This window comes from Notolepis coatsorum, assembly GCF_963971535.1.
Source record: "Notolepis coatsorum genome assembly, chromosome: 8".
Lineage (NCBI taxonomy): Eukaryota > Metazoa > Chordata > Actinopteri > Aulopiformes > Paralepididae > Notolepis > Notolepis coatsorum.
Window position 1 is genome coordinate 138,919,507 of NC_140172.1, and position 26,355 is coordinate 138,945,861.

The following is a 26,355-nucleotide window of genomic DNA, read 5'->3' on the forward strand; positions in this document are numbered from 1 at the left end:
ACACAGTTAACCTGGTTCTACTACAGCCAGGACACAGTTAACCTGGTTCTACAACAGCCAGGACACAGTTAACCTGGTTCTACTACAGCCAGGACACAATTAACCTGGTTCTACAATGCTACAGCCAGGACACAGTTAACCTGGTTCTACTAACAGCCAGGACACAGTTAACCTGGTTCTACTAACAGCCAGGACACAGTTAACCTGGTTCTACTACAGCCAGGACACAGTTAACCTGGTTCTACTAACAGCATAGTGTTTCACATTAGGATCTAGCATCCTAATAGGCTCTCTATTCAGTAATTCAAAAGTGCACTAACCGACGGACATAAAAAAAATAAAAAAAATACAGGCATGAGCGAGCATAGCAAATAATAAGAATAGTTTAAAATGATTCAGTTTAAAAATAGTCATCAGTAAGAAGTAAAAAGTGCAATAACCGACACATGAATTTGATAGGCAGTGTAAAAGAGTAGGCAGGGTAAGAATAAATACAAGTTGTGTCAGGATATCCCTGATGTTTCCTCTTATGTTAACAATTAACAATTAATCGAAGATTTACTCGATCAAAAAATTACATGTTGCAATGTTGTCGGTCTCTTATTACATTGCAGCCATCAGTAGAATGGTGTATTTTAGCACTCTGAGATTCTCAGGAAGGTAGGGTGTGTTATAAATGAAATGTATTATTATTATTATTATTATTATTATTATTATTATTATTATTATTATTATTATTATTATTATTATTATTATTATTATTATTATTATTATTATTATTATTATTATTATTATTATTATTATTATTATTATTATTATTTTCAAAGCATGTTTTAATGAACAGATAGAGGGCGGAATATAACTATGATGAGGAAGCGACTACCTCTGTGTCTGGAAAATAAGTGAGGGGGAAAAACATGAGCGACGGCAACTTGCAAAGTTAAGCAGGCTAAGAGAAGCGTTGATTTTGAAAAAAATAACCCAAGCCAGTCTGCGCATTTATTGAAAACGGCATGATCGATATGGTTGACGGCAAAGGATTTCGGCAAATGATGCACCTGCTTGAGCCAGCGTGCCATATCCCATCCTGAGGCATTGAGGATAGCTACTGTATACGAGGACTGGCGAGTCACCACTGTGGTGTTGCTAACTAACGTTAGAAGTTTACCGGGTCGACATATGGCTGACCACCTCGCGTAACGGTTAAAAGAAGCCATTCCCCATCCCTGGATACAAATCCGACTGACTGGAGGACAGGGTTGCGTTGGTGATTTCAAAGCTGGTTGCACTGTGTTTTAATGACGCCATGTGTGCGCGCGAGCTCCCGTGCATGCGCATAAATGTTCCCTCGCATACGCACAGACTAAAGACAATGCCTAATTGCCTCTACGAATGGAATGTAACACATTTCATTCACAAGTTTTGTGTGAATGTATCTGAGGACGTATTTGAACACACCTGACGACCTGCGCTATTCTTATGCAAAGTAGCCAGGTGGGTACTTAGCGAGTTGGCGCATCAGTCGAGTGCAGCGCATTCCTGTGTGCACGCGCGGGCACATCCATGCATAGAGCCGGTTGCACAGCGTGCAACCCCGTCCCATGAGCAACGCACCCCTGCTGGTGGAAAGTCAATTCGGGGAGATTCCCCAGGCTGGAATTTGGACCATGCACGTGAGTCAGTCTGAGACAGGCTATTTATGTTCTATGTAGGCTATCTTGTTGCAAAATAATAATAATAATAATATCCTCGTAAAAAATACTATTGTTGCTTCGTTGTCTTGAAATGAGATTTTTTTGCAGAATTGCAGCTACAATCGCCGTAGTTAATAACGTGCAAAGAAACCAAAGGGTTCCTCCTGGGAGGGGAGACAGAACCAGCGTGAGTGACACCTCTAACACGCGCTCCACCCCGTGCGTCTGTCCGTCAGGAGCGTGAGTGACACCTCTAACACGCTCTCCACCCCGTGCGTCTGTCCGTCAGGAGCGTGAGTGACACCTCTAACACGCTCTCCACCGCGTGCGTCTGTCCGTCAGGAGCGTGATTGACACCTCTAACACGCTCTCCACCCTGTGCGTCTGTCCGTCAGGAGCGTGAGTGACACCTCTAACACGCTCTCCACCGCGTGCGTCTGTCCGTCAGGAGCGTGAGTGACACCTCTAACACGCTCTCCCCCCCGTGCGTCTGTCCGTCAGGAGCGTGAGTGACACCTCTAACACGCTCTCCACCCCGTGCGTCTGTCCGTCAGGAGCGTGAGTGACACCTCTAACACGCTCTCCACCGCGTGCGTCTGTCCGTCAGGAGCGTGAGTGACACCTCTAACACGCTCTCCACCCCGTGCGTCTGTCCGTCAGGAGCGTGAGTGACACCTCTAACACGCTCTCCACCCCGTGCGTCTGTCCGTCAGGAGCGTGAGTGACACCTCTAACACGCTCTCCACCCCGTGCGTCTGTCCGTCAGGAGCGTGAGTGACACCTCTAACACGCTCTCCACCCCGTGCGTCTGTCCGTCAGGAGCGTGAGTGACACCTCTAACACGTGTTCCACCCCGTGCGTCTGTCCGTCAGGAGCGTGAGTGACACCTCTAACGCGTGTTTGATTTGATTTGATTACGGATCCCCATTAGCTGGTGCCATAGCAACGAGCTAGTCTTCCTGGGGTCCACACCAAAAAAAACATACAAAAACAATTATTATTGCAAAACAAAATTATTAAAAGTCAGTACTCGACACACAATGCATAATGAAACTAACAATTAAGATGGCTAAAATTACATGCGCGCAAAGAAACAAAAAAAAACTAAAAAAAATACTTTACTTTTTAGTGTTAAATACAATTTAAGATTATTTTTAAAAGTGAATCTACTGTAAATGCAGCAGAGGTTTTGAGGCAGGTTATTCCAAAGAGTTAATGCTCTAAAAATAAAAGATCTCCTTAAAGCGTTGGTTTTTGGACCTGGCAATTCAAGCTGCCCCACTACTGGAACCTCTCTAGTGTAATGCTTGTGCACAGTATTACTAAAAACAACCTGTTTATGTATAGTGTAGTTTTACTGACCACCCCGTGCGTCTCTGTCCGTCAGGATCGTCACAGCGAGGAACAGTGCCGCTACAGAGACAGCGACGGTAACCAGGTGGTGCTGAGCGAGCTGCGCCGCGCCACGCACTACGAGGTGCAGGTCCGGGTTCGAACCATCGCCGGCTACGGCAGCTTCAGCCCCGTGGCCGTGTTCCGCACCCTGCCGGACGGTAAGGACCAGGACTCACACCCGCGATATCACCAGGGTTCACACTTAGATTCCACATATTTCAATATCACCATGGGTTTCCACTTAGATTCCAATATCACCAGGGTTCACACTTAGATTCTACAAATGTCAATGGGTCTCATTCTCCAACGGACTTGAGACAAAACATTTGCTCTTAGGGCCAGTTAAGACATCTTAGATTTTGGGATTCCCCAACCGTGTTAAATATCTGTTTTATTGATTAATTATACATTTGAAAGAATGCAGGTTATAGCCAACATGCAAACGGTGGTGTAGTGGTTAACACTGTCGCCTCACAGCAAGAAGGTCCAGGGTTCAATTCCCGCTTGGGGACCAGGTTTCCGCGTTGCCAGGTAGCCTACCCAGGTGGGGTATCTCCCAGGCCTTTCTGTGTGGAGTTTGCATGTTCTCCCCGCGCTCGCAAGGGTTTCCCCCCCGATAAGAGAAACCCAATGGAAAAACATGCACAACCAACAGATCGCTGACGCTGTCGCGTCCTTGACGAAGACGGGCAGGAGCACTTGGATTGGTCCCCCGGTGCGGCCCCTCGTCGACCCTGATACTGATGCTTTAAAGTAGTTCTACATGCTGATGCTTTAAAGTAGTCCTACATATTGATGCTTTAAAGTAGTCCTACATACTGATGCTAAGTGGTCCTACATACTGATGCTTTAAAGTAGTCCTACATACTGATGCTTTAAAGTAGTCCTACATACTGATGCTTTAAAGTGGTCCTACATACTGATGCTTTAAAGTAGTCCTACATATTGATGCTTTAAAGTGGTCCTACATACTGATGCTTTAAAGTAGTCCTACATACTGATGCTTTAAAGTGGTCCTACATATTGATGCTTTAAAGTAGTCCTACATATTTAAAGTAGTCCTACATACTGATGCTTTAAAGTAGTCCTACATACTGATGCTTTAAAGTAGTCCTACATGCTGATGCTTTAAAGTCGTCCTACATACTGATGCTTTAAAGTAGCCCTACATACTGATGCTTTAAAGTAGTCCTACATACTGATGCTAAGTGGTCCTACATACTGATGCTAATCTGTAGACCGTTTTCGCCTAAAGGTACATGCCTAAGTAAATGGAAGATTGCTCCACTTCTGCAAGGTCAATTTGCATGTTCTTGGTATCTAGGAACATCTAGGGACCTGGGGGTATGTATTTCCAGTGTCAGAAATATTGTGTCTGTTACTAGGCTGAGTAAATTGTAATGAATCAATTAATTATGATTAATTATGATTTATGATTTTGATGATGATGATAAAAAATTTATAAATTTTCTGATAAATGCTCACTGAGCTCATTCGCCACCTTATTGAGAGCATGTGTACAAAAAATCTAAGCAAATGAACCGCGGAAAGATGATTAAACAGAAGGATTTGTAGATACAGTAATTAATGATAATCGACTTTAATTATAAATTCATATTTTACCTTGAACTTGACCTTGACCTTATTATGGCCAAATCATACATCTATGGATAGGGAAAAAGCTCCTCTTTCCAATGGTAGGGTTGAATCTGGATTTAGTCATTTCTTGCGGTTTTTACGATAATTAGCATTTTCTGATAAATTTGTATTTCCGATAAAACATATAAAACATCTGTAAAAATGAAAATATACACTTTGACTACTGTTTTTGATAGGGTTATGATCTTTACTCTTGGCTACAAAAAAAAGAATATTTAAAAACATTGACCTCTTAACATCCAAGGGCCCACATGTGGACGATTCTTTGCCGACTTCTAGTGGCTCGGGTGTGCATTTCTTTTAATACAATACATAGATAGAATTAAAGCCCTATTTGTTGCCTGTCGATTGCCCTTTCAGGTGACAAAATCCATTCAGCGGTTCTCGAGTTAGATGCCGATATGTGAGGCATGCCCCAAAGTACGCAAAAGTACACATTACCACCCCCGACTCTCGGGGCTCTAGCTCCGTCAGTCATTTGGCGATCTCGAAAACCTTTGCACTGGGTTGTAGCCAATGAGTGTGGCTTTCCAATGATACCCCATGATATGATAATTGGGGATCTAATACGGTCTCTATTGATCGATTTATGATAAAGAAAAGCAGGCTTAAGGCTTAACAGGTTAATGTAGTCCTACATACTGATGTTTTAAAGTGGTCCTACATATACTGATGCTTTAAAGTGGTCCTACATACTGATGCTTTAAAGTGGTCCTACATACTGATGCTTAAAATACAATTTCCTTCTATGGTTCTCGTCCTCAGAACTACAAACAAACCACTTCTGCACTCCTCACTAACAACATATCTGGATTGACCTACATGTGATAAACCACAGTTGTTTCCAACAGAGTTGTGTTTTGTTGATATTGAGACGTCCACCTAAATAGACACCGCTTTCTGTTGTTCTAATCATTCTATCATCTACAAGCCAATCTGCTATCTCTATCTGTACTTCACAGATAGACACAAAAATAGACATGAAATAGACATAGGACATAAAATTTGCATAGCATTGACAGAATAAAAGCAATGCATGAAATGCAGACATTCAGTAAAAATAGACATAAAACAAGCATAAAATAGACAGAATAAAAGCAGTGCAATAAAATAGCTCTAATCTACAATAATCACAGTGTGGATGTAATGAGTCTAAGTGGAGGTGACAGTAGCTCAGGAGGTAGAGAGCGGTCATCTGGTAATCAGAAGGTTCCCAGTTTGATTCCGGCTCCTCCTGGCAGCGTGTCCTTGAGCAAGGCACCTTGCATGGTCACCTCCGCCGTCGGTGTTTGAACGTGTGAGTGAACGGGTGAATGTGAGGCATAAGTTGTAAAGCGCTTTGGATAAAAGCTGTTATATAAATGCAGTCCATTTACCAAGTGGCAGAATGTAGTAAAAGGTTATGGTAAGTTTTTTTGGCTTAGATCGTGTAGTGTAGACCAATCAGTTTGAAGCTCAAGGACACGTGTACACGCCCCCCCCCCCCCCCCCCCAGTGCACTGTTTCTGTGTTCTACATCACCCCCTGCTCGTGTCGTCCACGTGCGTCTTTGTGATGTGATCTTCAGTAACCTCTTTCCTCCCGCTGTGCTCTATAGCGTCCATTTCATCAACTAGTGGTCAAAAAGTCCATTGGACACCTTTTAATGAATGACCTTTTTTTCCCGCCTAATTCTATTCTCTCCTCTCAGGCCACGCCTCCCCCTCCCAGCTCGTCGTCACCGGCGTCCTCATCGCCATGGCAATGCTGCTGCTCATTTCCGCCATCTGCGCAGCCATCTTCTGCATACGGTGAGAGGCAGGATGAGAAGGGGGGGGGGGGGGGGGGTGTTAAGGGGTGTGACATTTTTTAACCCAACAGTGATTTTATTTGCATCCGGTTCTTTAAGCAAAAAATATCTGATGCATCACCATGGAAACAGTTTGAAAAATGTTGACCTTCATATACTGCATGTGGGATAGAGGTAAAGTGATTTACAGGAGGATTATTATGGTTTGTTAACTATAGCCTAATTTTAAGAGCCATATTGCTGACACTAAACGACGGCATGTTGCAATTGCGTTCCGCGTTACCCACTATGAATGAGAATGAACTGGAGCTGGTGACCTGTATGAACCACAGATGAAGCTAGTTTAATAAAGACCTTGTTCAAGGTAAAGAGCCTGTTATGGTTTGTAAAGCGACCCCAATAGCACGACACAGACAGGTATTCAGAGTTTAGCCAAAAACAAGGGCATGATTTATTTACACACAAAAATGCACACACTGTCCCTTTAAATGGCGAACAAAAAGTACACAGGAATAACTTCTTGAGTCCATGAATGAAAACCAAAGTTCGGAGTCTGGTCTCGTACAGCCTCACCAGAACGCTGCCGACAGGGGCAACACAGCAAACAGGGGGTCCAAGGGGAACGGAGTGAGAACACGGGCATCCTCCCGTGGAACTATGGTGAGCGATGACGAGGCCTCACCCCAGGAACGAGGTCCACGAAGAGGGAGTAGGGCAGTAGCTGGCACGACGTCTCACCCCAGAGACGCGGCGGTAGATGGTAGCAACGGATGGCACGACGTCTCCCAGTGAGAACATAGGAAATCCTCCCGTGGGATTATAGAGAGCGAAGACGATGTCTCACCAGGAGCACGGCGGTTGATGGTAGCATACAGAACGACCTGGCAATGAGTGGAAGGCAACCAGCAGTACTAGTAGTCTCCCGACGAGCTGATTGCCAACCACTCACAGGTGCGTGAGGTAGAATGTTCGGCACGCCCCCTCGTTGGGCAGCATGCAGTTCTTACCCAGCCCTCACAGAGACATCTGTATGAACCACAGATGAATCTAGTTTAATAAAGACCTTGTTCAAGGTAAAGAGACTTTATGGACCACAGATGAATCTAGTTTAATAAAGACCGTAAGGTAAAGAGCCTGTATGAACCACAGATGAATCTAGTTTAATAAAGACCGTAAGGTAAAGAGACTTTATGAACCACAGATGAAGCTAGTTTAATAAAGACCGTAAGGTAAAGAGCCTGTATGGACCACAGATGAATCTAGTTTAATAAAGACCGTAAGGTAAAGAGCCTTTATGAACCACAGATGAAGCTAGTTTAATAAAGACCGTAAGGTAAAGAGCCTGTATGGACCACAGATGAATCTAGTTTAATAAAGACCGTAAGGTAAAGAGCCTTTATGAACCACAGATGAAGCTAGTTTAATAAAGACCATAAGGTAAAGAGCCTTTATGAACCACAGATGAATCTATTTTAATAAAGACTGTAAGGTAAAGAGCCTGTATGAACCACAGATGAATCTAGTTTAATAAAGACTGTAAGGTAAAGAGCCTGTATGAACCACAGATTGCCAACTATGCCCCAAAACTATGGAACACACTACCAACACACATCAGAAACGCCAGCTCTATACACATTTTTAAAGGAAAATTAAAAACGTACCTATACAGTCTAGCTTACAAATAGTTATGGCTTGGAAAAACCAGATGGATCCATGAGGCTAGGATAAGCCTTGTGGACCCAACTTTTTAGATGAAGGAATGGGTACATACGCACACAATACACGACCACTGATGGATCCGTAAGGCTTGGATAAGTCTTATGGACCCAACTCTTTAGATGAGGGAACGGGTACATACGCACACAATACGCGGCCACTGATGGATCCATGGGGCTTGGATAAGTCCTGTGGACCCAACTCTGGCCACTGACCACATGAGGGAACGGGTACATACGCACTAGTGGTCTGCAAGGGCCTTGAAATAAAGCCCGAGCCCTGCCCGAGCCCTTGAACTTCAGGCCCTGCCCGAAAATAAGCCTGACTGTAAATAATATTTTAAGCCCTAGCCCGCGTGAAAACCCGAAAAAAAATATTATTATTATTATTATTATTATTATTAAAATATAATTTTTTTTGTATTTGTTTTAAATATTCGAAACACGGTTTTATATGAACGTAATAAATAAACAAAACTAAGAAGCATTTACATAGCCTGTTTCGCAATGCCGTCCCAGTGCTCGCTTATATAGACTGACTCACACTCTCACACATCAGCCTCGTAAAACGTATTGAAGGCTATAGAATATTCTTTGACACACGCACACACACACACACACGACACACAATAGCCTACTCAGTCAAACAAACAAACAGAAAACAGAAATCAGATTTCGATCAGAGCAACGTAATGAAAATCACAACAAAACAAGTAGCAGTCACGACCCAGCAAATAGTAAACATCACTCACCAGACGTCAGCAACGCGTTGAACACCGTTAACAAAACCGGCTACATACATCCCAAGAACAAATTAAAACGTTCGCCAACTGGCTATATTCCAACACAACCAATCGAGTTGAACTTGTCCCCTGAGCTCTCTCTGCGCGCTGCAGTAATTACATCCAAATGTTTCTCTGGCGCAAAAGAGAAAGCGAATCTTAAAACGAAGGTTATCATATAACCCTAGTTATATGAAAAAAAAAATAAAAAAAAATAAAAAAAATAAAAAACGGCGGTGCCCGGGTCCGGCCGAGCCCGAATTATTTATAAAAAAAAAGCCCTACCCAGCCCGAACCCGCCGGGCCGGGCCGGGCCCCGTCGGGCCTGGGCAAGGTTGCAGTGCACTAATAGCACACAATACACGGCCACTGATGGATCCATGGGGCTTGGATAAGTCCTGTGGACCCAACTCTGACCACTAATAAAAACGTAACTACACTAGCGTTATAAGAGCTAACATTGCTACCTACCGTACAAGTGCATTGGTTTAGTGCATTTCCTACTTCCGGTTGCTACTGAGCGGACATGTTTGTGCGGACCTGTTCTCCCAAACTGGTAAGCAAATGACTGTTTTCATGTTTTCATTTTTACGTTATTTTCATTTTTACGTTATTATTATTATTAATATTATTATTTTTTTTTTTTTTTTTTTAAACATTGATCTTAACTGATCACTGTGACTTTATTGCTTTTATCGTTATATATATGCCTATGTTTGTGTACAGCACTTTGAGCTACATGACATGTATGAAAGGTGCTTTATAAATACTTACTTACTTACTTACTTACAGATGAAGCTAGTTTAATATAGACCTTGTTCAAGGTAAAGAGCCTTTATGCACCACAGATGAAGCTAGTTTAATAAATACCTTAAGGTAAAGACAGTACAATAATCACTGACCACGTCATACATTACAAATGGATTCGTAAGATCCTGGGAAAGCGAGCGGGTGAGCGTGGGAGTGACTGACGGAGGGACTGAAGGCTAGTTATCACTGTGATCAGCAGCACAACGTGAGAGTTCTCTGGTGTTTCCCACCCCAGCGAAGAAGACGTCCCGTGGGCAAAGTAGGAAGAGAATAACAGGAAAAAGGAGGCAATAAAGGATTCCAAAAAGAGCCGACACAGATAACGCTGAACCTGGCTCTAGTTTGCCCCGTTATCACTTTCACTTTCTCAATTTGTCACTCCTCTGTCAATCCTTTGCTTTGTATAAATCATATCTAATCGAGGTTCAGATGTCAGCTGGGTTTCCCACGGCAGAGACAAAGAGATATTCACCAGTTTCTTACTGACACAACTGAACGTTATCCTGCTCATTATAACACCCTCTCCAGACGGCATTGTTTCAGCAGATATTAACCCACGTGACCTCTGGAGGAAAAGACCTCTCTAGAGGGAGGGGTAGAGAGAGAGAGAGGGACAGAGAGATATGGAGGTAGAGAGAGTGATATGGAGGTAGAGAGAGAGAGAGAGATGGAGGTAGAGAGAGAGAGAGAGAGAGAGAGAGAGAGAGAGAGAGAGAGAGAGAGAGAGAGACGGGATGGAGGGAGAGAGAGAGAGACAGGGATGGAGGGAGAGCGAGAGAGACAGGGATAGAGAGAGAGAGACAGGGAGGGAGGGAGATACAGGGAGGGAGGGAGAGAGACAGGGAGGGAGAGAGAGACAGGGAGTGAGGGAGCGAGGGAGGAGAGAGAGAGAGAGGAGGGAGGAGAGAGAGAGAGAGAGACAGAGTGGGAGGGAGGGAGGACAGGAGAGGGAGGGGGGGAGAGAGAGAGAGAGAGAGAGAGAGAGAGAGAGGAGAGAGAGAGAGAGAGAGAGAGAGAGAGAGAGAGGGAGAGAGGGGGGGGGGAGAGAGGAGAGAGGGGAGAGAGAGAGAGAGAGAGAGAGGGAGGGAGAGAGAGAGACAGGGTGGGAGGGAGGGAGGGAGGGAGGGAGGGAGGGAGGGAGGGAGGGAGGGAGGGAGGGAGGGAGGGAGGGAGGGAGGGAGAGAGAGAGGAGAGAGAGGATACAGCCGTCCCCAACCCTGTTTCCACAGGAATGAGAACAATAGCTGTAACCATGTCTCACACACACTTACAGATGCACACATCCATGCGTGGGCATGCACACAGACATACACAAACACACACACACACACACACACACACACACACACACACACACACACACACACACACACACACACACACACACACACACACACACAGAGCCTAGATCTGCATGCAGCTGAGGGTGGAGCAATATTGCTATTTGGGTCTTTAGGAAGAGAGCTGGGGGTCCAGGACGAGTGAATATTAAAGGCAACCTACTTGTGTTCAGCTTTTCTCTGATTGGCCACGACCCCCCGCCCCCTTTTGCCGCGAACGCGGCAGCAGAGGTCCCTGCAAGGTCCCAAATTAAATGAATGAAGCGCGCAGCGAACGCGGCAGCAGAGTGTATAATGTTATTTCGCGGAGCATAATGTATAATGTTATTTTGCCCGTTTGTAACGTCATAACATCAGTGGAGGCTGCTGACTGATTAACTCGAAACTGTACAATTGTAACGTTATATGTTATTTCGCGTATAATGTTATTTCGCCCGTTGGAGGCTGCTGACTGATTAATAATAAGCTCTCTTTATTTCGCTTCCATTCATTTTGGGGACGATGTTGAAATATCATACTTCTGAAGTATAAACAAACTATACTGCTGTGACGATTTTGAATATCTTAACATGTATTTACGCCCATAAAAATTTTTAGATGAATGATTGTGGATATAATATAGAAAACACATCATTATGATATTGTCAGATGGCGTTGTCAGATGTGTAGAATTCACCTACTTACAATTATTTTCATATAAAATACAATGGTGAGTGAGAAATGTATCTCCAGTGATAAAACCCAGTGCTCTATGATACACAGCGTGGATGGGCTTTCAGGTGGAGGGAGGCGCATGCATGTACATAATTTCACCATAATGCGCGGCCGCGGTCACTCTCTGCCGCGTCTCTCTGCCGCGTAACAACACACAGAGCGGCGCGGCGCGGATAAGGGCGTGTGCTAGGGCGGTCACGTGGCCGTGTGGCCAATCAGGGAAACGCTGAACGAAAAGCTTTGCCTTTAATATTCACGCGTCCAGGACCTACTGGTCTGTTAGGAAGAGAGCTGGAGGTCCAGAACCTACTGGTCTGTTAGGAAAAGAGCTGGAGGTCCAGAACCTACTGGTCTGTTAGGAAGAGAGCTGGAGGACCAGGACCTGCTGGTCTGTTAGGAAGAGAGCTGGAGGACCAGGACCTGCTGGTCTGTTAGGAAGAGAGCTGGAGGTCCAGAACCTACTGGTCTGTTAGGAAGAGAGCTGGAGGTCCAGAACCTACTGGTCTGTTAGGAAGAGAGCTGGAGGACCAGGACCTGCTGGTCTGTTAGGAAGAGAGCTGGAGGTCCAGAACCTACTGGTCTGTTAGGAAGAGAGCTGGAGGTCCAGAACCTACTGGAGGAGCCAGGAGAAGACTAATGAGACATATGACCATGTCCACACAGGTAGAGACATGTCCACACAGGTAGAGACATGTCCACACAGGTAGAGAGACATGTCCACACGGGTAGAGACATGTCCACACAGGTAGAGACATGTCCACACAGGTAGAGAGACATGTCTCAACAACTTCCGCCCCATCTCAAACCTCCCCTTCCTCAGCAAGGTCCTCGAGCGCGCAGTAGCCGCCCAGCTACAGAGTCACATGGCCTACCATGACCTGTGTGAACCACTCCAGTCTGGGTTCAGGGCTAAACACAGCACCGAGACCGCCCTGATCAAGGTGACAAATGACCTCCTCATGGCTGCTGATGCTGGCAACATCAACATCCTCATCCTCCTGGACCTCTCAGCTGCCTTCGACACCATCTCACACTCAATCCTCCTAGACCGCCTGGAAAGTGTCCTTGGCATCACTGGTACCCCCTTGTCCTGGTTCACATCCTACCTCACCAACAGGTGGCAGTATGTTTCCCTCGGGGGCTCCAGGTCAGCTCCAGCACTTGTTAAACAGGGTGTTCCCCAGGGTTCGGTGCTAGGTCCGCTCCTTTTTATGATTTACCTCCTCCCACTCGGTGACATCATAAGGAAACACGGCCTCCACTTCCACTTCTATGCAGACGACACACAGCTCTACCTCCACACCAAACCCTCGGCCCCCCTTCCTCCCCCCTCCCTCACTGCCTGCCTCCAGGACATAAAAACATGGATGACCACCAATTTCCTTCAACTCAATAGTAAGAAAACCGAACTCATAGTTGTAGCCTCCCCAGCCCTCCTCCAAAAGATCGACCACCTTGTTCTCTCCGTGGATGGCTACTCCATCTGCCCCTCCACAGAGGTAAGGAACCTGGGCGTCATACTGGACTCCACCCTCTCATTTCACCCTCACGTCAAGTCTGTCACCAGATCCGCCTTCTTCCACATCAGAACCATCTCCCGCCTCCGCCCCTCACTCTCCGACACCTCAGCGGAAACACTCATTCACGCCTTCATCACTTCCCGCCTCGACTACTGTAACGGAGTCCTTCTTGGTGCCTCCAAGAAGGTTCTGGATCGTTTACAGTACGTCCAAAACTCTGCTGCGAGGGTCCTCACGCGCACCAAACCCTGGCAGCACATCACCCCCACCCTGCAAAAACTCCACTGGCTCCCCATCAACTATCGAATCCCCTACAAGATCCTCCTCCTCACCTACAAATCCCTGCACGGGTTGGCCCCTTCCTACCTGACCAACCTACTCCACCCCTACACTCCAGCACGAGGCCTCCGATCCTCCAACTCCGACCTCCTCACCATCCCCCGCACCAGGCGTTCCACACTGGGAGACCGAGCTTTCGCTGCAGCAGCCCCCAGACTGTGGAACTCCCTCTCCCCCCTCATCCGAGGCTCTGACACCATCAACCTCTTCAAAACCAAGCTAAAAACCCACCTGTTCACACTTGCCTTCACGCAACACGGCCCCGCTCCCAAGTAGCCCACCCCTGACTCTTTTTAAGCCACAGATTCCGTTGTTTTGTTTTGTTTTGTTGTTTGTTTGTTTGTTAATTTTAACCACTTCATCCAATTGGACAGAACTTGCCTCCTTTTTTTTTATTTATTTTTATCTCTTATCTTATTTGTTTTTTCTTGTTGTTACTATACACAGATCTTTTATGTATTTTATTATATATATTTTTTCAATTTTATTACTTACTTTTATTTTTTTCCATCCTTTCCTTGTACAGTGTCCTTGAGTCTGAGAAAGGCGCTTCTCTCTTAAAATTCAATCTATTATTATTATTATTATTATTATTATTATTATGTCCACACAGGTAGGGAGACATGTCCACACAGGTAGAGACATGTCCACACAGGTAGAGAGACATGTGCACACAGGTAGAGACATGTCCACACAGGTAGAGACATGTCCACACAGGTAGAGACATGTCCACACAGGGAGAGACATGTCCACACAGGTAGAGACATGTCCACACAGGTAGAGACATGTCCACACAGGTAGAGAGACATGTCCACACAGGGAGAGAGACATGTCCACACAGGTAGAGAGACATGTCCACACAGGGAGAGAGACATGTCCACACAGGTAGAGAGACATGTCCACACAGGTAGAGACATGTCCACACAGGTAGAGAGACATGTCCACACAGGTAGAGACATGTCCACACAGGTAGAGACATGTCCACACAGGTAGAGACATGTCCACACAGGTAGAGAGACATGTCCACACAGGTAGAGAGACATGTCCACACAGGTAGAGACATGTCCACACAGGTAGAGAGACATGTCCACACAGGTAGAGAGACATGTCCACACAGGTAGAGACATGTCCACACAGGTAAAGACATGTCCACACAGGTAGAGACATGTCCACACAGGTAGAGACATGTCCACACAGGTAGAGAGACATGTCCACACAGGTAGAGACATGTCCACACAGGTAGAGAGACATGTCCACACAGGTAGAGACATGTCCACACAGGTAGAGACATGTCCACACAGGTAGAGACATGATATGTAACCAGGGTAATCACATTGATATGTAACCAGGGTAATCACATTGATATGTAACCAGGGTAATCAAAAAAAAAAAAAAAAAATCGAATCTACGAATTCCAATCTCCACTGACACATGCCTTCTCTATTTGAACGACCACATCAAACAAGAGGTGAACGCGGGAAAATACTGCGGCATGGTCATGCTGGACCTACAAAAGGCCTTCGACACTGTCAATCACTCCATTCTGATTGACAAGCTAAAAGCAATTGGTTTTGATAGTTTATCAGTGAGCTGGATGCAATCCTACCTGGAGGGGAGAGAACAGATGGTAGAGGTAAATGGTACACTATCCCCCCCCTCACAGTGAGCTGTGGTGTTCCACAAGGAAGCATACTAGGACGCGTGAATATTTTCGCAACCAACTTGTGTTTAGCGTTTCTCTGATTGGCCACTACGCCCATGTGACCGCGGCAGCGCGAGAGAGCTGCAGCGCGGAAATAGGCTGTCTATTGCCATTCTCTAAGACAAACTCTAACCTTAACCAGCTCCTTAACAGCGCCTAAACTTAACCCTTCTAACCTTAACCAACTCCGAAACAATGCCTAACCTTAACCAACTCCGAAACAATGCTTAAAGTTAACATGCCTAAACTTAACCGGCGAAAGAATGCACGTTAAAAAAAAAAAAAAAAAAATGAAGGGAATCGAACTTGTGACAAAGGGACCGCAGGATCCACAGCAAGGCAGCGCTGCCAGTTGAGCTAGTTCTCGATGGTAAAAAAGGGGGGATTACTGCTACATAATGCTGCCGCGACGGAGCTCCACGCCGCGGGGGCGTGGCTAGACGCAAGTTGGGCGTGGCTAGACACAAGTTGGTTGCCTTTAATATTTAGGCTACTAGGACCGCTACTCTTCCTAATTTATGCAAATGACATGTCATCAGCCTGTGACTGCAACTTGTTTCTGTTTGCGGACGACTCAGCCCTGCTGGTCTCTGACAAGAACAAGTTGCAGGTTGAAAAAACCCTCAGCTCTGAACTAGGCAAAATCTGCATATGGCTCGATGATAACAAACTATCATTACACATGGGCAAAACAGAGTCCATTCTCTTCGGTTCAAATAACAAACTCAGCAAGACCGACGGCTTCTCAGTTACAGTGGGTGACAATATTGTCACAAGGAAAGACGAAATTACCTACCTGGGTTCCATCCTAGAGGCAAATCTTTCCTGTGACAAAATGGCATCCAATGTAATAAAAAAAGTCAACCAACGAACTAGATTCTTGTACCGGATCTCCTCTCTGGTAAACAAGAATACCCTGAAGACTCTGGCAGGAGCACTCATTCAAGGGTACTACGACTATGCGTGCACCTCATGGTACCAAAGCACCTCAAAGGCGCTTAAAACAAGATTACAAACATCACAAAACAAACTGGTCAGACTACTACTTGACCTTACCCCCAGAACCCACCTCACCCCTGCCCACTTTGACAACCTAGGATGGCTTAGAGTAGACGACAGAGTACAGCAACTTGCAATGGGCCTGGTCTACAAGATACCCTATACGATTGTACCCATTCTGCAATCTGTTAAATAAAGTTTTAATTCATTCATTCATTCATTGATATGTAACCAGGGTAATCACATTGATATCTAACCAGGGTAATCACATTGATATGTAACCAGGGTAATCACATTGATATCTAACAAGGGTAATCACATTGATATGTCCACCTCTTTTGCAAGTGGGCCCTGGCCAAGAAGGCATCATACAGAAAAGGTTCACATATAGAAAAACATTTAAAAAAACAAGATAGTGAGAGCACACTGCAAATGCTAAAACATAGAGAAAATGTCTTCACATTTCAATGAAAGCAGACAATATTAAAAGCATGATCACTCCATGGCGCCCAGACTATGGAATGATCTCCCCAACCACCTGAGAGCACCACAAACTGTTAATACTTTTAAACGTGGACTCAAGACCTACCTTTTTAGAAAGGCCTTTTATTAGTTTTTATGTCTTATTCATATGTTGTTCTGCTATGTGTTCTTCTTTTTTATATATCCATTTGTATTCTATTCTTTTTAACTCTGTAGCACTCTGAGACTCTCAGGAATGTAGGGTAAATATAAATTAAATGTATTATTATTATTATTATTATTAAGAAGGTGTCCATAAAATTAGACTCTAACTTCAATAGGCCATAAGAGACGACATAAATCGCATGTGTACATGCCTTACGTCCTTCACTCACTGGGGGAAGTGTTTATGACTCACTATAGCATGAGGACATAATGTGCTCCGACGAGCAGCCATTCCAGTTATCTCCTATAAACAGATAGAGGACACACGCCACTATTCGGTTGTTAAGTCGTGACGTATCGCCTCAGTGTCCCTGGTTGTTTTGAGTCATAACAACTGTTTGGGGTTTGTACTCTTAGTATCTCCTGCTGTCTGAAGAAGTATGAATGAATGAAAACGTTTATTTAAAATGGACACCACAGCCACATTGGATCAGCCACAGTGGACAGACCAGATGCGTTGTTTTGCGTGTTTTTAGCACAAGTGCTAGTTTTCAACACCAGTCCATTGAGGCTTTTCCAAAAGATACAACAAAATCAAATCAGAACAAATATTTACCAGAGCAAGAGTCCATGATCAAAACAACAAAACCAGTCTGCGTCTACATAATATGTGAACACTGCTGCTTTGGTTTCAGCCATACCTTGAGTCCTCTGCTGAAGACGTTGGCATTGGACTCCAGTTTTAAGCCAGTAGGCAGAGAGTTCCATAAGTTTACCCCGTTAACAGAGAAGGCAGACTGTCCAAACAAACTCTTGCACATGGGAACAGTACAGTCACCATTATTGTAAGCGTGTGTGTTTGCTCTACTAGAGCTCCAACGTCTAACCACCAGTCCAGAAAAGAATGATGATACATGATTGTGCAAACATTTAAAAACGAGTCTAATATTACAGAAAATTACAAAATTGTCAAACGTGAAAAGATTGTGCTTACTCAAAACACTGCCGTGATGCCATCGCATTGGTTTACGGTCCATGATTTTTATGGCCTGTTTGTATATTATAGTTATGGGTTTTAGTATGGTTTGTGACCATGATGTGATACAATAAGACAAGTGGGAAAGAATCATAGCGTGCATAGTTGAGCAGCTTTAGTTGACAGATCCCTTCTAATAAAACGAAAACAGTTTAAATTAGGCTTGACCTTCTAACATACATAATGTACCTGTTTATCAAAGGGTGATTATCTACTATAAACAGATAAGAGGACATATAATGCCACTAAGGGTAATTATCTATAAACAGATAGAGGACATATAATGCCACTAAGGGTAATTATCTATAAACAGATAGAGGGTAAACTTTATATGCCACTAAGGGTAATTATCTATAAACAGATAGAGGGTAAACTTTATATGCGACTAAGGGTAATTATCTATAAACAGATAGAGGGTAAACTTTATATGCCACTAAGGGTAATTATCTATAAACAGATAGAGGGTAAACTTTATATGCCACTAAGGGTAATTATCTATAAACAGATAGAGGGTAAACTTTATATGCCACTAAGGGTAATTATCTATAAACAGATAGAAGATATATAATGCCACTAAGGGTGATTATCTACTATAAACAGATAGAGGATAGTCACTTTATATACTTGGAACACAGATATCAAAATGACTGGTCTGGCGTTTTAAGAGTTCGGAGGAAAATCCAATTCCCAAACTGATGGAAATGAAGACGAGCAGCACAACCCTTCCTGATCGAAGATATTGATTTAGCTGACTGGGACGAGCAGCACAACCCTTCCTGATCGAAGATATTGATTTAGCCGACTGGGACGAACACTGTAGTATCACTGATAAATAATATAACTTCTATGTGGTAATAAAGCAACGTGATGGGGGATATAATCAACTCATAGACTAAGTTGATTTCCGACACTGGTCCATTGACTCTCTCGTCTCTTCTCTCTGACAGCAGGCGGCACAGAAACAAAGATCCTGAGCTCAGTGACAAGAACAGCCAGTACCTCACTGGCCAAGGTGAGCTCACAGTTCTGCCATATATCAAAATCATAGACAAATTATTAATTATATGGGATATTTCTTTCAAGTTGTATTATATATATAATATATATTTATATATAATATTTATATTTATTTTAAATATACCAGTACATTATCAAATACATTTCTACTTAACATTACATTTCCCTGGTAAGCGGATAATGTGCATATTTCTGTGTTTTTAAAGAATTATCACACAGCATTTGCACACACCTTTCGATTATATTATATTCAAATGTATTGTCATCCTACAGCACAAGTACAGTACAATGAAAATAAGTCGGGCATCCAACCAGAGTGTTTTGAAAAAAGTTAATAATAAGAATCAACGTATTTTTCTTTATCATTTCATTGCATTTATTGGCCATATTCCAAACAGTGTCATTAGTGGTGTTATTTCTTGGTAGAATAGATGCACAGGACAGCTACATACACTCCATGTAGGTCAGAGTGCCTGAGGCAGCATCGTTGGCACCCCCAGGTGGCAGGTAGTGTCCAGGTCACTCTCTGGGATATGGACGCATTGTGGCGTCAGACTTGAGAAGCGAACCCTTCAGGGTCACTTGAGGCACTTGAATGACCAGGGAAACGCATTCATGACAAGAATAGACCACAGCAACACTTCCGGTATACTGAAATCATGGGAGAGAGAGCGGGGGGAGAAAATGAATGAATGTGGATGAGAGCCTTGACATTAAGTGGTTGTAGCTACGGCTGTGGGGGTGCTGGAGACATGATCCAATAGACTTTTATACGCCCGAGCAGGTTGTTAAGAAGTGGAGCTCGGTTTCCACCTCTTCTTGTGTGCAGTGGGTGCACAGTCTGTCTTCTCTTGGGAGCCTGTACTGTACTGTACCCATTCTGCAATCTGTTAATAAAGTTTTCAATCAATCAATCAATCAGCCAGGTCTGCTTTTCTTTTCTTTTGTAATTATATAAAAAAAATTTAAAAAAAAATCTTCACGTCAACGTTCACACGCACAATATACGCTTACCTAGGATTTGACTTGATTCAACAACAAAGCAGTCAGGGCAATGGCAAGCTGAAAACGGTCGAAAGTGTGGTTATTTGAAGTTTGGATTTATTTTTTAGGTAGGTAGATTACATTTTTAGAGACTAAAGTACCGAAAAAAGGTACCGTTGGGTACCGGTATCGATTCACAGGTACCGGTACCGTATCGGTTCAAATGTGAACGGTACCCATCCCTACTACTCCCCAACTGTCATGGTTTTTGCCTTATTTCACCTTTCTGTGAGGGACAGCTGTCTATTTTTGCTTTATTTCACCTCTCTGTGAGGGATATTTGTCAATCCCTGTTCCCTGTGGTTAATTGCCTCATGGGTCGGCAGGTGTGTGGGCTTGATTGCACCTGATGCAGTGCAGCTGTGCCTATGGCCATGTGGAGTCAAGTTTGGAGATCGCAGTGTCAACTGCTTTTTCATTTCCTAGTGTTGGCTGTCCTTTTGGTCACGCTCATTATATTGAAGTGTAGTCTGATCTCTAATTCAGAATTGAGCTTTATGGTAGTCATTCTTATTTTAGGCTACTCACGTGATTCTACACATAAACTCCCTTAGTGGAGGTTTATTGTTTAACTTTTTCCAATATAAACGCCTTTATTAGGAGGTGTCCTTGTGGTTTATTTACTTTTATACTATACCTCTTTATTGAGAGTAGTCCTGTTTTTTGGGACTTGATTTATTTTCTTAATTACTCACTTTGAGATTTCCACCTGTAAAGGTTGTTTTCTGTTGTTTAATTTTTCCCCTCTCCTAACATTTCTGCGTAAGCAGTCTAGTGGTTGTCCGTTTAACGGATAACTTTAAGAGTCCCTGTTATCTGCTCATGACCCACACACACACACACACAGCCCTCACACCAACTCCGCATGCAGATTGATAAACCTAGATCTCTGGACAATCCAGAGAGACTCCGTGGACAATCTGCGCATGCAGAGTTCGGGAGTAGGTGCGAAAAAGTTACTATAGCTCGGCCGAGAAAATGCCCATCGACTTGGGATTGGTCTCTCCGTGTTCAGGAGACTCGGGCGTATACAAGTCTATTGGATCATGTCTCCCGCACTCCCACAACCGTAGCTACTGTACAACCACTTAATGTCCAGGCTCTCATCCACATTCATTAATTTTCTCCCCCCGCTCTCTCTCCCATGAGCTCAATGTAACGTGGAAGTGCAGTGGTCTATACACAGAGTCTGAGTCCCACCGTCCTGCAGCATCCAACCATTACGCCTGTAAGTGGGGGTATTAATAACCAGAGCCTGGGTGTGGTGGGCGGGTCTGGGTCAAAAGGTCCAGGGACGTGTTTTAGTCCCGGGCCATCCCTGACGCCACGTCTGATTTTAAAGAAGCATTGGCACTCAAGTAAATGTCATTGTTTATTGATATCTTTTCTTTTGTCTTTTTCTTTTTAATCATAATGTGGCATTGAGGTAATCCAAAAGTAACATCACTTTAATATTGTGATATTTAGAGTAAGTTACTGAATACATTTTTTTCAACGAGTCGTTTGTAATTGTAACAGGACACATTCATAAAGGAACCCTACCAACTCTGCCCAAAGGTTCTGGGGAGGGGAGCCACATGGGTGTCTCTATAACTGTCTGTCTCTGCCTCTGTCTCTGTCTCTGTCTCTCTGTATCTGCCTCGGTCTCTGTCTGTCTCTGTCTCTGTCTCTGCCTGTCTCTCTCTCTCTCTCTCTCTCTCTCTCTCTCTCTCTCTCTCTCTCTCTCACAGGGATCAAGGCCTATATCGACCCCTTCACCTATGAGGACCCGAACGAGGCGGTGCGAGAATTTGCCAAGGAGATCGACGTTTCCTTCGTCAAGATCGAGGAGGTTATCGGTGCAGGTGAGCCTGTCGCTCCGTCAGGTTTCTAGCCTACGCATTAAATGGAACCTGTTATCTTCAGGGGAGTTTGGGGAGGTGTCTTACTTATTGCATGTAACGTGTTTTATCTCGCGATCTATGGAAAAAGACTGGATTATCTTGGAAATGTGCGATGTTTAGCGTGTAATAAACTACACACTACAGTGTGTAGAAACAAACTTCTTTTTCCATGTTGGACTACAACAAGTAGTGTCTGTCAAATGAGCCACACCATTGTCTCCACAGCTATAATACAGAACACACACACAGCTCTGCAAACATCGTGAAACACAACGCGAAAATTACCATTTTAAACTGGCATGAAGCGGCAGAGATGGGGACAGCTTATGGCGCTGATTGAGTTAAGGGGAGTTTGGGGAGGTGTCTTAGCTTATCTTATCTCATGTTAAGGGGAGTTTGGGGAGGAGTCTCACCTTATCTTATCTCATGTTAAGGGGAGTTTGGGGAGGTGTCTTAGCTTATCTTATCTCATGTTAAGGGGAGTTTGGGGAGGTGTCTCACCTTATCTTATCTCATGTTAAGGGGAGTTTGGGGAGGTGTCTCACCTTATCTTATCTCATGTTAAGGGGAGTTTGGGGAGGTGTCTCACCTTATCTTATCTCATGTTAAGGGGAGTTTGGGGAGGTGTCTCACCTTATCTTATCTCATGTTAAGGGGAGTTTGGGGATGTGTCTCACCTTATCTTATCTCATGTTAAGGGGAGTTTGGGGAGGTGTCTCACCTTATCTTATCTCATGTTAAGGGGAGTTTGGGGAGGTGTCTCACCTTATCTTATCTCATGTTAAGGGAGTTTGGGGAGGTGTCTTATCTTATCTTATCTCATGTTAAGGGAGTTTGGGGAGGTGTCTTATCTTATCTCATGTTAAGGGGAGTTTGGGGAGGTGTCTTATCTTATCTCATGTTAAGGGGAGTTTGGGGAGGTGTTTCACCTTATCTTATCTCATGTTAAGGGGAGTTTGGGGAGGTATCTTACCTTATCTTATCTCATGTTAAGGGGAGTTTGGGGAGGTGTCTTATCTTATCTTATCTCATGTTAAGGGGAGTTTGGGGAGGTGTCTTATCTTATCTCATGTTAAGGGGAGTTTGGGGAGGTGTCTCACCTTATCTTATCTCATGTTAAGGGGAGTTTGGGGAGGTGTCTCACCTTATCTTATCTCATGTCTCAGGGGAGTTTGGGGAGGTGTCTCACCTTATCTTATCTCATGTTAAGGGGAGTTTGGGGAGGTGTCTCACCTTATCTTATCTCATGTCTCAGGGGAGTTTGGGGAGGTGTCTCACCTTATCTTATCTCATGTCTCAGGGGAGTTTGGGGAGGTGTCTCACCTTATCTTGTCTCATGTTAAGGGGAGTTTGGGGAGGTGTCTCACCTTATCTTATCTCATGTTAAGGGGAGTTTGGGGAGGTGTCTCACCTTATCTTATCTCATGTTAAGGGTAGTTTGGGGAGGTGTCTCACCTTATCTTGTCTCATGTTAAGGGGAGTTTGGGGAGGTGTCTCACCTTATCTTATCTCATGTTAAGGGGAGTTTGGGGAGGTGTCTCACCTTATCTTATCTCATGTTAAGGGGAGTTTGGGGAGGTGTCTTACCTTATCTTATCTTATCTCATGTTAAGGGGAGTTTGGGGAGGTGTGCCGCGGGCGGCTGAAGGTCCCGGGGAAGAAGGAGAACTACGTGGCCATCAAGACACTGAAGGGCGGCTACACCGACAAGCAGAGGCGGGACTTCCTGTCGGAGGCGTCCATCATGGGGCAGTTCCAGCACCCCAACATCATCCACCTGGAGGGGGTCATCACCGCCAGCTGCCCCGTCATGATCCTCACCGAGTTCATGGAGAACGGGGCGCTCGACGCCTTCCTGCGGGTCAGTCTCTCTCTCGCATCAGAAGCAGAATCAGGATCAGAAGCAGGATCAGGATCAGAAGCAGTAAACACTGATACACATAAATAGACATTAATAAAAGAGTAAAATAGAATAGACAGAGTAAAATAGTGCAATAGTAGTGTACTTTTAATAATTCCTAAATTAAGGATTTTTCTCCCTCTCTTCCTCCTCCCCCTCCTCTTCCTCCTCTTCTTCCTCCCCCTCCTCCTCCACCCCTTTCCTCCTCCCCCTCCTCCTCTTCCTCCCCCTCCTCCTCCCCCTCCTCCTCCTCCTCCTCTTCCCCCTCCCCCTCTTCCCCTTCCTCCCCCTCTTCCTCCTCCCCCTCCTCTTCCCCCCCCTCTTCCTCCTCCTCCTCCTCCTCTTCCTCCTCCCCCTCCTCCTCCCCCTCTTCATCCTCTTCCTCCCCCTCATATTCCTCCTCCTTCCTCCTCCCCCTCCCCCTCTTCCTCCTCCCCCTCCTCCTCCTCCTCCTCCTCCTCTTCCTCATCCCTCTTCATCCTCCCCCTCCTCCTCCCCCTCCTCTTCCTCCCCCTCCTCTTCCTCCTCCTCTGCAGTCAAACGAGCAGAAGTTCTCCCCCATCCAGCTGGTGGGCATGCAGAGGGGCGTGGCCTCAGGCATGAAGTACCTGTCGGAGATGAGCTACGTCCACAGAGACCTGGCCGCCCGCAACATCCTCATCAATAGCAACCTGGTGTGCAAGGTGTCCGACTTCGGCCTGTCGCGCTTCCTGCAGGACGGGTCCTCGGACCCCACCTACACCAGCACCCTGGTGAGACCGCGACCAATCACGCTGGAGCCCGGGCCCGGCCAGGTTGCGTGAATACTTTGGGCAGCCAACATGCCCTTCCGCGTTGCTCTGATTGGCCGAGCGCGCGCATGCGCATGAGCCGCGACGCGCTCCTCAGCCAGGCAGGAATACTAAACTCCGCTTAGGGCAATTTATACAAATGGAAGTATTGATTACGCCGTAACGAATCATTAAAAAAATATACCGTTAACTGGAATATGTTGTTTCTTTACACATATGTTGGATTATGTAATTGGTTTGTCATGACAAACCAATAAAAAATCGTGAATTAACCGGTGGCTACAACAACACACAGTAACTACATGCATCATTGTTTACAATGAACGGTGGGGCTAATCGAAAGGACTGGACACGGACGCGTTAAACAGCAATCAATTAATTTAATATAACAGGCCGGTTCTGTGTTTGTTTCTGTCTGTAGATTGTTGGTGAACAACTAACTTTAGGTTAGTCCTTTCGATTAACGCTCACTTCAATCATTTGTATTGCAGCAAATGGGATTTTCTCAAGCAGACAAAATGTCAACACTGTAATCTGTGTTGCATGTACCTGACAAACTGAACTGTTTGTATTACAGTCATATTCCAACTTAACTGAATGCACACGTGTGTGTCTGTGTGTGTGTGTGGACTACTGTACTATTACAGATATTGAAATGAACAATGCAACTTCCTTATACAAAAATAATTATTAAATATTTTTTTTTATAAATTGCATAATAAAATATCGATACTTGGCGTCCTTGTATCGATACAGTATCGCCACGCAAAGTATCGCAATGCTATACTGTATGGATATTTCCCCCCCACCACTATCTGAACACGCTCCTCCTCCTTCCAGGGCGGGAAGATCCCGATCCGCTGGACGGCTCCAGAGGCCGTGGCCTTCCGGAAGTTCACCTGCGCCTCCGACGTCTGGAGCTACGGCATCGTGATGTGGGAGGTGACGTCCTTCGGAGAGAGACCCTACTGGAACATGAGCAACCAGGACGTACGTGTGTCTGTGTGTGTGTGTGTGTGTGTGTGTGTGTGTCGTGTTCTCTGTGTGTCGTGTCGAGACCTGTCCCCTCCCCCCTCCTCCCGTCAGGTCTGTGTGTGTCTATTGTTTTCCATAATTCTTTCATATCAAACTCCAGTATTCATTCATATCCTACAAGGCAATCAAATAATAATCATCGTAATTTCTTCCGCACAACATTAGGTCAGTTCAGTTCAACATTTAGAGGTCCTACAATTTGGAATTCAAAACCCTCCATAGTAAAAAAAAAAAATTGCTCATCTATTTCATCACTCAAATCCAAGCTTAAATATACATTGTTAAATGAATAGCTTCAATCTCATAAAACCATTAATGTCACTTTGTTTTACAGTTTCATGTTAATTTGTTTAGACTAATTATTAATGTTGTTGTTTTTGTTATTATTATTATTACTTTGATTCTTATTGTTATTATTATTATTATCTTATTATGAAAATAGTTTTATGAACTTATTTCACTTTACTTTTTTTTTTTTTTTTTTTTTTGAGATTTAATGAGTTGAGGCCCCGTATAGGCCCATCTGGGTCTCTTGCCTCCACTCAGCACCTTTATACACCTGTC

At 44.5% G+C, this 26,355-nt stretch overlaps 1 protein-coding gene across 1 annotated transcript in view; it reads left to right on the plus strand.

Moving 5' to 3' along the window:
* Positions 1–26,355, plus strand: part of ephb4a (eph receptor B4a) — a 108,740-nt gene that overhangs the window by 79,083 nt on the left and 3,302 nt on the right. The window contains exons 6-12 of the mRNA XM_084320566.1: positions 3,082–3,247; positions 6,439–6,538; positions 19,072–19,133; positions 21,913–22,026; positions 23,679–23,926; positions 24,502–24,717; positions 25,597–25,746. Coding sequence (XP_084176692.1) covers positions 3,082–3,247; positions 6,439–6,538; positions 19,072–19,133; positions 21,913–22,026; positions 23,679–23,926; positions 24,502–24,717; positions 25,597–25,746 — 1,056 coding nt within the window. The remainder of the gene's footprint in view (positions 1–3,081; positions 3,248–6,438; positions 6,539–19,071; positions 19,134–21,912; positions 22,027–23,678; positions 23,927–24,501; positions 24,718–25,596; positions 25,747–26,355) is intronic.